The sequence below is a fragment of the Zootermopsis nevadensis genome, unplaced genomic scaffold, assembly GCF_977971745.1.
Source record: "Zootermopsis nevadensis isolate Lab colony 2312 unplaced genomic scaffold, Znev_1.0 Znev_ptg000019l, whole genome shotgun sequence".
Lineage (NCBI taxonomy): Eukaryota > Metazoa > Arthropoda > Insecta > Blattodea > Termopsidae > Zootermopsis > Zootermopsis nevadensis.
In genome coordinates, this window is record NW_028259151.1 from 1,833,659 (window position 1) to 1,846,968 (window position 13,310).

A 13,310-nucleotide genomic window follows, 5' to 3' on the forward strand; every position below is an offset into this window, starting at 1 on the left:
GGAATTTCAATGAAGAGATAATGATATATGAGAAACAATACTAGACATCTTTCTTGCTTGAATTATTCAAAACCTACTATTTCATATTTAGCATTGTGTTGATAATACAATTATCCCCACCTCTTCCCCACATTCAGAGAAAAGCAGAATGAGAATCATCTGCAGAAGCTGGGAAGTGCCTGTACTTAAATTCTCAATACGTCGAAGAAGTACATGATACAAGATATTTGATATGATAATCTACAATCTCTGCTAATCTTTGTGGTATACATATGACCTGGGAGATTACACAGAAAAAGTAGCATAAAGATTCCACTGCTAATCTCACACCTTCATAAGATATGGTTATGCAGCTTGAAAGAAGAGTGGAAGATGTTAGTCACAAGTTGTGCATGGATAATTAGGTCATTTCACATATCCTCAAATATCTCCTACAACAGGAAAATTGACACAATACCAAATTTTATCAAAATTGCTACACCATTTCCCAAGTTATTTCATGGATACTAAAAGACAAGCATGTGGAGAGTGATTTTAAATGACCTTTCACAGAATTGTGTTCCTCATAGGAAACAAATTTATTTCATTACTGACATAGAGAATTATTTTTGTTAGTCATAGGTACAGTAAAACCTTTCTAAGTGGGACATTTTCGGTTCCACAAACATGTGTCCCACTTACAGAGGTGTCCAAGATAGAGGGAATGGGAAAAATCATCCTTTCAGATTGTGGTGTAATGACAATGTAATCTATTTACTTGCATTATCTAACTACTATAGGCTTACTTGAATTAAGAATCGGTGAAAACAACAACAATAATAATAATAATCTTTTAAAACACACTCCCATGCATTGCAAATTACACCCCAGCCTCGATTAAATTGTCAACGTTCAGAATGTGTTTTCTTAATTGTACTTACTGTATTAGATCCAAATTCACTTATTTCATGCCAAAAAGTTCGTCACAAGACACTGCTTTTTTACTTTTAATTCTTGTACGTATTGTACAACCCTCAGATAGGTAGGTGGTTCTTCGTACACACATAACTCATTTTCCTCTGAAGATTTTTCACACACAGCGTCACTTGAGTCATCACTTTGTCTTGCACATTATCGACTGTTCCAGCAACATCGTCGTAAACCTCCTGAATGTTGTGGAACGTTGAAAGAGATTGGGCATCAGAAGTTGGTTGCGATAATCCTCAGGAAGGCAGCGTTTTTCTTCATGCATATTGTCCTCTTCTTTCCTTTCCTCTTCATCCTCTACAGAATCTGCCATAAATCTTGCGTGTCGGAAACACTTTGCAATGGTTTGTGGAGAAAGTTCGGCCAGGCACCATGAATCCACCGAATGGCATCTAAGCCTGTAACGCTTCGCGAAAATTCGGTCGCGTTCTTGCACTTATCTGCAGCATTGATTAGTGAAAACATTAGCTGCTTCATGTATAGCATTTCACAGATTAAATAATGCCCTTGTCTAGTGGTTATTATTCGCTGGTCACATTTGACGGTATAAATTATGTAGTGATATTTGAAAGATTTGAATTAACGTGGCTTGTAGCGTTGTTGACAAACAATTGTATCTTCCGATTATTCGGCTTTATTTTAAGGTTGACCTCGTTCAATCACTCAGAAAATATATTAGATGTGATCCAAGCTTTCTTGTTGTAACGCAAAATTACGGGAAGGTCGTCCAATTTCACATAACTAGTGACTTTAATTTCTCTCCTCGCGAATTGTAGTATAGCAAAAGAGTAACCCGTTCCTTAGACTTCTTCATTCCTTTATATGTCTCTCCCTCTTCTATTAAGGATAGCGTTGGATGTTGATGGTAGAATATTCCACAGTTATTCGCTTTGAAAATGTCCTCTTCTGCGTATCCCAACAAAAGGCTTGAAAGTTTGCGTTTCCAATCTTCAGCAGCTTCAAAACCAGCAGAAGCTGATTCGCCAGAAATGATCTTGAAACTTATGTTGTTTCGTTTACGGAAACGATCCAACCACCCATTGCTCGCAGAGGAATCTTTGATTTGGGGTCTAGTTGCAACTTCTTTAGCCTCCTTCTGTTAAAGTGTGCCGCTAATGGGAATGTTCTTTGCACGACAACACCGAAAAAACTCTAAGACTTTGTCATTTAGTTCGTCATGTGGTGATTTTCGAGGTCTTTTTATGTGTGCACTACAAGTCTTTTCCCACGCGTCGGTAATGGCGGCTCTGTTGCTGTTGGAAACAGTAGATTTGGAGATGCCCTATTCCTGTGCCAGCATTCTGCAACTTTGTTCTTTCTTCAGACGATCCAGTAATTCTTTATTCTCTTCTAAAGCTAATTCCACGAATTCTCCCTTCCCCATCTTAAAAAACAAAATCCCGTTTCTGCTAACACAGTTTGAAACCACAGTGCTCACGGAGTTAATAATGAATTTGCAATATTGTAGTCCAGTAAAGGGTTCAATGTATCCCATATTCAACCATAAACTAGTCCACCAGATAGAAGGCATTCCTCAGTTAGAAATTCAAAACAACAAAATAACTGTAAACTTTTCCCAAAAAAGATTTGAAGCTAAATGCTATAACCTGTCCAACTTACAACAAAAGGTGTGTTCAAATTCCAGGATAAAAGAATGTCCCAGACACGTAAAATTATGACATTCGCCGGTTCCATTTAAAAGTGCCCAATATAGATGTGTATCCAGGATATAGGGATGTCCAACTTGAGGGGTTTTACTGTATATAGGAAGCTGAGGGAAATCGAAAGAAAAATTTGTCAAGCCAGTTTAAACCATTTCCAACTAATTTACTATGTCAGAATTCCCTCAGCTGCTTTTATAATATAAATTTAAATCCTGAAAGAAGGGACTAGTTGTTTTTCACTCATTTTTATGTGTCTGCTTTTACATGAGATTTCAACAAAATGCAAATAAACTGGGACTTATTTTTTACTAATGTGAATGAATTCCTGGATTTCTGTGCTGCAGCATCATGTATATTTGGTTATTCGTATTACTCATTACAGACACAGAATTTTTATTCCCAAAATTCCCAAAATATTTTATAACTTCAACTGTTTTAGAAACTTGAAACAGATTTTTATAAAATGTATTAAGATTGAAATCTTATGATATCCACTGATAGTTTTATGGTAATACTATCATTTTTCACAATCCATCAAGTATTATTGTTTCTTGTCTAAAGATATTCATTATTATACACTTCTGCAGAATGTCTTTACACAGCAGACGCTCATAAACATTCTTTATTTTTCTTTAAATTATTCTTTACAACTAATCCCTTTATTAGACTTTGAATATCTATTTCAATTTAGGATCATAAGTGGGATGTAATCTGAAAAGTCCCGCAGCACGCAATAATAGTAGAATGAAAAAAGTTTCCTGATATTACTGCTAAGCTGGTGATTAGACAATCCACTGAAATAAGCAGTTCAATGCAGACTAAAGCACCAGAATGTTCTAAGAGCTATAATTTTAATTAGATTTTTTGAGTTTAAAAATTGAACCATCGCCACTCAACACAGTGTCAGATAATGGTATTATATCGAGAATAAGAAGTAGTTCCATATCTTACCCTTAAATTGCGTTGCTATATATTGCACAGAAAATTGGGTGACTCAAGAAAGCATACTGAATAATAAGGGTGGACAAAAGAATTTCCTCAAAATCTGTAATAATATTCTTCTTTTAATAAAGGAACATGAATCTAGAACTGTAATGTTTATTGCTTTTACGAAAATACATGTTTTAACTTACCACTTTCAGGGGTTGTTATGTTGCCTACAAGAATTAACATATTCCCATACCGCAGTGTCCATCTATAATCTGTAAATGGTTTCAGGCCAAAAGGAAGCTGAGGGTCAGTGGTGTTACTTCCATTTTCTTTAACATCATAAACATATAAACCTTCATTACAGTGATGAGCAGATAGCTGAAAGTATATAATGCAAGTCAGATTAAAATTAATATATAATGTAATGAAATTGAACTTGTGATGGATGGAGGACTAGACAGGAATGAGCGTTGAGTTATGGGCCAGCACTTTATGATGTTGAACACTTTTCTGTAGCCCAAAACTTGTTCTGTTATCACTCTACAGACCAAGGCAACACTATGTTTTAGCTACCAAAGAAGGTCTGGAATCTTGTTAGATCTAAAGAAAGTGGATGCTGTTTTACATGAGATATACTTTGAATCGGAGAAAGTTTAGGTCTTTATTGATTTTACCAGAGGTTGTTACGTATGATCTTATAATTAAGGGAGCAATATATGGGTTTGATTAGTCCAAATTAGGGTGAAAGAAAGGGTGTATACAGAATAGGAAGCTGATAACTGGTGGAGTAATTTGAAAAAAATAACTATATCAAACTTAGACAAAACACTCCTCTACATACAGAGTGCTTGGAAAGAATTTATATATAAAAAATGCACAAATCTTTTAAACTTCTTGCTTATATTGTGTGAAGGAAGCATTCAGTTAGTGGAATTCCAAGTTATGATAGTCTCTGTAAATGCATTGCATTTGATTGTAAACAATTTCGAGGAATATATTACTTCCATTTTCATGCAGAATTGAGCCTCAGATTTCATATAAATTTAAGAAGACTTTTATTGCTATTCTAAAATTAAAATTTGAATTTAAAACTTCCACTTACCTGCCAACTTATTCGGATGGTATGCTGAAGAAGTTGTGTATTCACTTTATCAGGATCTGTAAGAACATTGTATTAATTGTGCTTAATAAAATTACTTAGAATACTTCCATTTAATCTTTAAAATGACAACTTTGCAAACTTACGGATACAAGATGTGTTGTACACAGCACATGGTATATCAGTGCCATTATAACCTGTTCCTGTCTCATCAATCAGAACAACTCTTACTCCATAGCTTGAACGAACTTCTAAACAAGGTATTTCATGCTGTTTTACTTTGGCACTGTATGCAAATGTACCAAATGTAATCCAACTTCCTCCTTGATTTGCACTTTCAACTTTCTGTGAAGGAGTTCAGAATAAAAAATTAAGTAAGATTTGAAGCTTTAATAGAGAAGAAATGTAATAAATCACACAGTCACATCAAGGTTGAGCAAAAATTTGTTACTAAAATTTAATGTAGTTGATTAGTTGGATTTTACTGCAGATGAAATTTCTGCTCCTATCCTAGATGTTAGTTATTGAAGGTGTTGAAGTTACTTCCAAATTAACAAATGAGAAAATGGAAACCAATTGATGGCACATCATGAAGAAGTGTTAAGGACAATAAATCTCACACAGATTTGTTACAAATACCATTAAGGAAATAGAAAGATTTGATGGTTTTTGGAATATACTAATACTCATGAGCAATATTATGATACATATAAAATAACTATGGTCTTTTGGGAATGAAAGGAAGATACATAACAAAGTAGCATACAGACAGCACAATTACAATAACAGAAAGAGTTGGAAGAACTGATATTGTCAGAACAACTTCGCATTCAAATAAATCAAAACTACTACTAATTTGGCACATACAAATATTGGAATTGAGTAACATTACAATTTAGGGAGCAGTGGCGGCCCGTCCATAAGAGCTGCAGCAGCCCCTATAATTTTTCAAAAATTGAAAAAAATATTTTTTGTGTTTATATAATTTGTAAAACTTTATTTCCGCTGTATCATTATTTTAATAATGCCCCTTAATTTGTCATTATCCACTAATCGGCTGAAATGACAGTAAGTCCGCGTGCGAGGAGTGCGAAGCAGAACGGGGCTATCATCTGGCTGCAAGGATTTCAGCGCGGCTAGCCGGTCAAAAGTAGAGTGCGTGGCGGGCGGTAGAGTGAGGGGCAGTTCACTGGTACAGCGCATATCGGGGCTGCAGTCCATGCAGCCGGCTCATAGTACACACGATTGCCCGGTACCACGTGTTTTAGACTGATTCCTGTATCACAATCTGTTTCGTGTTATTGTTAATGAGTGTTCAATAATTCTGTGTGCTGACTATTTGTTGTTCTGATAATGACAATGAGCAAAAGAAGTGTTTCATATTTACAGAATTACTTTTTCCCAATTGTCTCTGAGTGAAAAAGTGATGTAAAAAATCATGGCCGTCCCCTTCCGGACTTACAAACAGTTAAATCATCGTCGAGCAGGAAGTCTGGTTTCCATCAGAAAATACAACCTAAGTAACTGGGTGACATCAAGGCAGTGAAAGAGTTTCAAGAAACATTTTCTATAATTGAAAGGAGATAGCAATTTCTCACAGATTTCGTTTTTGTATAACAGAACATGACTATTGATGGGTTGTATTTTAAATGTTAGACTGTAAAAATGTCATACCTTGACAGTACTAATGATTGTCTTTCAAATGTACCATTTCTACAAATATCATAATTTTACTGGCTAGAATGCATCATGTTCCTCTTAACATTAATAAAAGTAATCTGTTTCCTTCTTGTAAATTCTATTACTTACCACATATTGTAGATGATAGTTAGTAGGGTAAATGTCTCCAGAAAAACTGATGTTATCTACTGAGATAGTTATTGAAGTTAGAGTGTGTGAGATGAAACGTGGTGCTTCATCGAATACTGGATATTCTATGGAATAGAAACAGTATTACCATTATCACAGTTTTATTAACAATGAATGAAATGAATGTATTAAAATGTTTAAAAATCCAAACAAATGGATGCTTTTAAACATTTACAAGAGGAACAGTACCGCACATTCTGCAGTTTGAAAGTATAAGTCTGAAAAATTGTCTATAATTCCTCATTTTCCTGGTATTCTTTCGAAATCTTCTTTTCCATAAATAATGATATTATTATTATTATTATTTAGTGTTCTGTCTGACGACAGGTCCATTGCTCTGCCCAAAAAGAGTTCGCCAGTTTTACCTATTCATAGCTTTTCGTTTTAACTCCTGAAACTTCATCTTCTTTCCTTGTTTGAGACCGTCAGTTAGCTGTATCAGTCTTCTTCCCAGTCCTCGCTTTCCTTCAACCTGGTCTTCGATGATATAACTCAGTAATCCATTCCTTCTCATAATATGTCCCAGTCAGTTAGCTTTCCTTCGTGTAATCGCCTGCAGAATGTTTCTTTGCTCGTTGACTCTCCTCAGTACTTCTTCGTTGGTCACTCGATCCGTCCATCTGATCTTCTCTATTCTTCTCCAACACCACATTTCAAAACTCTGCAGGTATTTCTGATCCTTCTTCCTGAGTGTCCAAGTCTCTGCTCCATACATCGCGACACTCCATACGTAACACTTCACTAGTTTCCATAATGACAATATTTCTCAATTCCTTAATTAACAGCTGTGACAGGTTAAGGTAAGAAATTAAATGTGAACTGTGTAGCCTAATTGCACTTATCACAAGTGCATGCTTATGCAAATATAGGGTAGCCCATTGCAGAACGGGGAACTTAAATTTGTAGGCATGTGGAAGGGACAATAATACAGATAAACACATGGAGTAATGTTGTGTGGATTTATCGTCTATTTGAAATGTATAAGGAGTTATTATTTTAGTTTTAAGAGTTACAGTTTTTTAAATATTAATTTCTTTATGACAGTGTAACATGCCCCATTTTGCCTCGTGCCTGGGGCAAGACGGGGTGTGGTTGATATATGTTTGAAAAGTTATGAGAAGACACAGATTATCTAATAATTATCACGTAGGATATAAAAATAATGTAGTATATAATGTAAAATATCGAAACTTTATACATTTGGAATCTACTTAGGCCTAACACACATATACACCTCTTCATCACTGTGACTACCAACACCTGCACATGAGTTATGGGCCCATTTCAAGCAAGACGAATACCGGATCCACCCTTCACTATACTGCAAATAGATATACTGGCACTCGTCATCTTGATCATCTTCTCTGTTTTTACTCAGCGCAAACCTGGGTACCCCGTTCTGCCCTACCTCTTCCTGCCCCGAGTATACTCTTTCAAATTAGGACTTTTCCACCAAAAATTACATCATGAAAATAAATAAAAATATGGTGTTTAAAGACTTTCAAGAAAACACCTTGTAACATGCATCATTCAACAAAGTGGATATGAGTAATGAATAGGTTTAGCCTTCACTGGAAGTTGAGAAAAAATTGTAAAATGTAGGAGCAAAATCCAGCATCGGTGATTATTTCAGAAACTGTAACCACAAAATGGCACTGACTGATATGACATCACCTTGTGTTGTTTGTTAATGGTATTTCACCTGATCCCGACAGATCGCAACGCATTGCAGACGAAATACAGCCGGTTCCCTGTTTTGCTCGTTGGCCCTGTTTTGCCCTGGGCCTCCTATGGGTGTGTGTGTGAATTTGTGTGTGTTATTGCCACAGAAAATTCAACAATCCAAATCACATTAAGATTAGTTACTAACTACCATGTTACAAAAACTCTTCTTCTTCTTCTTTCTCATCTCCCTTTTTGCCTGTATAGCGTCGGGGTTGATTGATCGGTCCACCTCCTCCATTCCTTCTTATGTCTTGCTAAGAATTTCATCTGCGTTAAATTTTTCCCCTTTGCCTGTCCTATTTCTCTAATAGTATCCAAGTAGCTCTTTCTATGTCTTCCTCTTGTTCTGTTACCCTCAACTCTAGCTTTCAAAATCTATTTCGTCTTTCTTTCATCTGCTATTCGAACAACATGTCCAAATCATTTCAGTTGTTTTTCTTCCAATTTTGTTTTAAGTGATTTAATTCCCACCTCTTCTCTAATTTTGGTGTTCCTTATTCTATTCCTGCGCGTTTTCCCTATTGATTTTCTGAGACATTTCATTTCCATCACTGTAACTTTAGATGAATATTTATTTAAGTTTGGCCAGCTCTCTCTGCCATATAATAGTTTTGGTTCTATAACTAATTGGTAGAATTATTTCTTGGTTTTTATATTCAATTCGTGCTTTCCAAATATTGTGCAGTAGGGCACCGCTTATACGGCGGGTTAGGGACCAGACCCCCTCCGTAAAGCGAAAATCGCCGAAAAGCGGATCTTTGCCTTATTTCACTTGCAAATGCATATCAAAGCCTAATAAGATGTTACACAATCATATAGTAAGTGCACAATAGCGCCAGGCCTAAGAAAACGATATGAAATTAAAATGAATATCAGTAATACACACATTGTCCTCAGCTTATAGTGATTGGTGAATATAAATTTGAAAATTGATATGCTTATAGTAGGAAAGATGAAGGAGATGGCACATCTTCATCATTTGACTCTTCAACGAATCTTATTCGTTTTGGTGATGGTTCGGAAGCCATAGACATGCCTTGTTCACGAAGTTTAATCATCTCTAACTTGGCATTTAAAGTAAGAGGCTTACGACTCCTCTTTTTATCGCTACTACCCTTAGACACCATTGTAATTACACTGTAGTAACACAGAAATATTATATAAATATACAGTTTGTAATAACTGAAAAATTGCCAGAAATACAGAGAGACGGAGCCCACAAAAGCTGTAAACAGACTGAATCAGCGACGAGAAAATGGCGCCGGACGCACTTCTCTGACTCAGCTGTTGAGCGCCGTATTAGCGGATCGCCATAAAGCGGAGCGCCGAAAAGCGGGGCCCTACTGTATTGTTTAATTGGTAATAAGCATTTGCCTTCTATACCCTATTTAGGATCTCATTACCAGTTTTTTCATCTTCAGATAATATGACCCCCAAGTATTCGTAGGTTTCTATTTGTTCCAATTTCTCATTTCCATAGAATATTTCCGTGTCTCTTTCATCCTGTTCTAATACGTGTCTCCCTATTTTCACAACTTTACTTTTAGTATTATTTATTTTTAGGTCTTTTAATTCCATTTTTTTTCTCCATTCAATTATTGCATTTTGTAATTTCACTTGGTTGTCCGCTATTAGCACGATGTCATCTGCATATATTAGTGATTGTGTCAATATACTCCTCATTTTCCAATTACCTACTTTCGTCCTTGCTGTTCTTCTTTTACGTATTTTCAGTATCTCATCCATCACTAGTATAAATAATATAGGGCTAAGGCTATCGCCTTGTTTCCCTCCCTTTTCTATTTAGTAAGGTTTCGATTCCTGTCCTCTTATCCTTACTATTCCCTGGACATTACTAAATGTACTCTTAATTGCTTCGCGCAGTTTGTACGGTACGGATTTTTTCTCCAGTATTTTCCAAATTTCCGATCTTCTTATATTGCCGAATGCAGATTTTAGATCTATGAATGCCAAGTATATTTCTTTTCCTTTTCTATAAATTTATCACATATATTTCATATTGAAAATATATGATCTTGTGTCTGTCTGTTGGGTCTAAAAGCCATTTGCTCTTCTTCCAACTCCTTTTCTGTTACTCTTCTCAATCTGATTTCCAAGATCCTAGTGTATATTTTGAGTATTACCGAGGATAGGCACATTGGTCTATAATTTTCGCATTGACTTGAATTTCCCTTTTCGTATATAGGTATTATTATAATTTTCTCCCAGTCCTCGGGTATTTTGTTTTCTATCCATATTTGTGAGATTAACTTATATATCTTAGCAGTAAGATGTTCTCCTCCATATTTTATATATTCAGGTGCTATATTATCCCATCCTGGTGCTTTCCCATTTTTGAGTTTTTTTATTGCATCGACAACTCCATCTTTGTTATTTTACCCTTTTTTATTTCTCCAGAATGATTTCTACATTTTCCTCTTGGGGCTTAGTCTTTTACCTCTCTTTAAATTTGTTCTCGTAATATTCTTTCCATATGTCTCCAGTTTCGAATACTAATTTCTGATCTTTGTTTTTAATGTTTCGAATTTGTTTTCCAAATTTGCCTCTTATTCTATTTAATACCTTCCAGAATCTATGATTATTTTCCTTATAGTTTTCCTCTAACTCATTCCAAAATTCTTCCCATTTTCTTATTTTAGCTTCTCTTACCATCCCTTTTGACTTCATTTTTCTTTTCTACATATTGCTGATGGTCACCATCTAATTTTGAATGAATATATTTCTTCCATGCTTGTTTCTTCCTTTTGACACATTCCTTAACTTCTTCCGTCCACCATCTTGTGGGTTTTGTTCCTGTATTTATTTTCTTTTTTCCACATACTTCTTCCGCCACTTGCAGTATACTGTATTCTATCTTCTCCCAGCGTTTTTCTGGTTTCCATTCTTCTTTGTCTTCTAATTATTCTTTAGTTAGTTCATTCATCTTTTCAAACATCTTATTTTTATATTCTTTTTGTTTATTAGTTTTTCGAAGTTCCTCTGTACATATTTTCTCGTATATTTTGCCTCTATATTTCCTTGAAGTCTTTGTAACACATGTATCCCCTATAACTAGTCTATGGTCCTTATTTAGTTCTGCACCTCGAATAACCTTTATATCGTTAAATATATATCTTAATTCCTTTCCATATATATAATAGTCTATTATACTTCTAGCTTCTCTCCCTTGACCCTCAAATGTGATTTTGTGTATATTCTTATGGATATAGAAAGTATTCCCAATAATCAAGTTGTTGTGCACACAGAACTCTATAAGTCTTTTTTCAATTTACATTTCTTGACTTTTCTCCATTATATTTGCCTATAGCTCCATGTCCAGTTCTTACAACATTTCCTACCCGGCTATTTAGGTCGCCCATTACCAAAAATTTTCTTCTGCTATCTGCTATATCATTTGCAACTCTTTGGAGATCATTATAGAATTGCTCTTTTTCTATTATATCTGCATCTTCGGTTGGTGCATAAACTTGTACTATAGATATTTGTTCCTGCATTTCTAGACGGAGTACGGTTGATATATATTTGAAAGAGTTGCACGAAGACACAGATTATCTAATGCTTATGACGTAGGTTATAAAAATAATAAAATATACAATATAAAATGTCGAAACTATACACATTTCAAATCTATTTAGGCCTAATGTAGACTGCACACATGTGCACCTCTTCACAATCGTGACCATCAACACCCGCACATGAGTTACGGGCCCATTTCGAGCAAGATCCACCGTTCAATAGACTGTGAATAGACATCGCCACAATACAGGAACTCGTCATCTTGATCCTCTTCCCTACTTTCACTCGAGGCAACACTTTGTATCCCATTCTACCCTACCCCATCCTGCCCGAGTATACTCTTTCAGATTAGGTTTATCCCACCATAAATGACATCATAAAATACTTACAAGAAAACACCTTGTAAAATGAATCATTCAACAAAGTGGATATAAATAATGAATAGGTCTTATATGCGCTGGAAGTTGAGAAATATTTCTAAAATATAGGAACAAAATCCAGCATGGGTGATTATTTCAGAAAGAGTAACCACAAAATGGCGCTGACAGACATGACATGTCCCTGTGCTCTATGCTAATTGTGTTTCACCCGGTCCCGATAGATCGCAATGCACTGCAGACGAAATAAATCCGATACTCTCTTCTACCCCCGTGGCCCCGGTCTGCCCTGGGCTCCCCTAACCGATGAAGACAAGACCCTACGTTTTAAGTTCTGTACCGACATGGAGCACCACTTGGAGGAAGACCGTTTCGCTGAAAAACTGATTTTCAGCCACGAAGCAACTTTCAAGTTTATGGGAAGGTTTAACATTCACAATGTGGTGGTATGGGAAAGTGAAAACCCACATGCCACAATTAAGCACATTCAGGATTCACGGAAACTGAATGTTTTCTGTGCCATATACAAAGAGAAGTACTACAGACCATTTTTCTTCGCCGAGGATAAATTCACTGTCATGAGTTGATCTAGGAATGGCTAATGCTGCAATTTCATGATCACAGCGATGATTTCATTTATCAACAAGTTGGGGCTCCACAACACTATCACCACCTTCGTCCGCAGCTACCTCAATCAGTATTTGCCACAACGTTGGATCGCATGCATGGCTGCCACTGACGATGCGCTGCTTCGTTGGCCAATCGACAAGTGCGTCGAGGAGCTGACCAGTGCTATCCTGGAAGCCACAGCAGCGTCCGCTCCCAAGCTTCGACCCCGCGTTGACAGGCGACCGCTTCTGCCCGCTAGTATTCGGGATGAAATACGCCTGAAGAACCGGCTGAGGAGGCGGTGGCAGGTCACGAGAGACCCCGCTCTTAAGACCCAGGTCAATCGACTCCAGAGGTCGGTGACCTATCGTCTCAACGAGTGGAGGAACGAACAGTGGAGCGACACGCTCGAATCCTTGGACTGCGAGGACCAGTCGCTTTGGAAGATGACCAAGCGAGTGATGCGAGTCCCCACTCCGTCGCCCCCCTTGATAGTGCCGGGAGGACTGGCTCTCTCGAACCCCGTGAAGGCAG

At 36.6% G+C, this 13,310-nt stretch overlaps 1 protein-coding gene across 4 annotated transcripts in view; it reads right to left on the reverse strand.

Moving 5' to 3' along the window:
- LOC110831292 (receptor-type tyrosine-protein phosphatase T) overlaps nucleotides 1-13,310 on the reverse strand; it is a 54,508-nt gene that overhangs the window by 24,281 nt on the left and 16,917 nt on the right. For all 4 annotated transcript variants that reach the window (XM_087351392.1, XM_022067130.2, XM_022067129.2 and 1 more), the window contains 4 exons: nucleotides 6,469-6,593; nucleotides 4,806-5,004; nucleotides 4,663-4,718; nucleotides 3,764-3,938 (listed from right to left, as the gene is read on the reverse strand). In XM_087351392.1, the coding sequence (XP_087207518.1) occupies nucleotides 3,764-3,938; nucleotides 4,663-4,718; nucleotides 4,806-5,004; nucleotides 6,469-6,593 (555 nt within the window). The remainder of the gene's footprint in view (nucleotides 1-3,763; nucleotides 3,939-4,662; nucleotides 4,719-4,805; nucleotides 5,005-6,468; nucleotides 6,594-13,310) is intronic.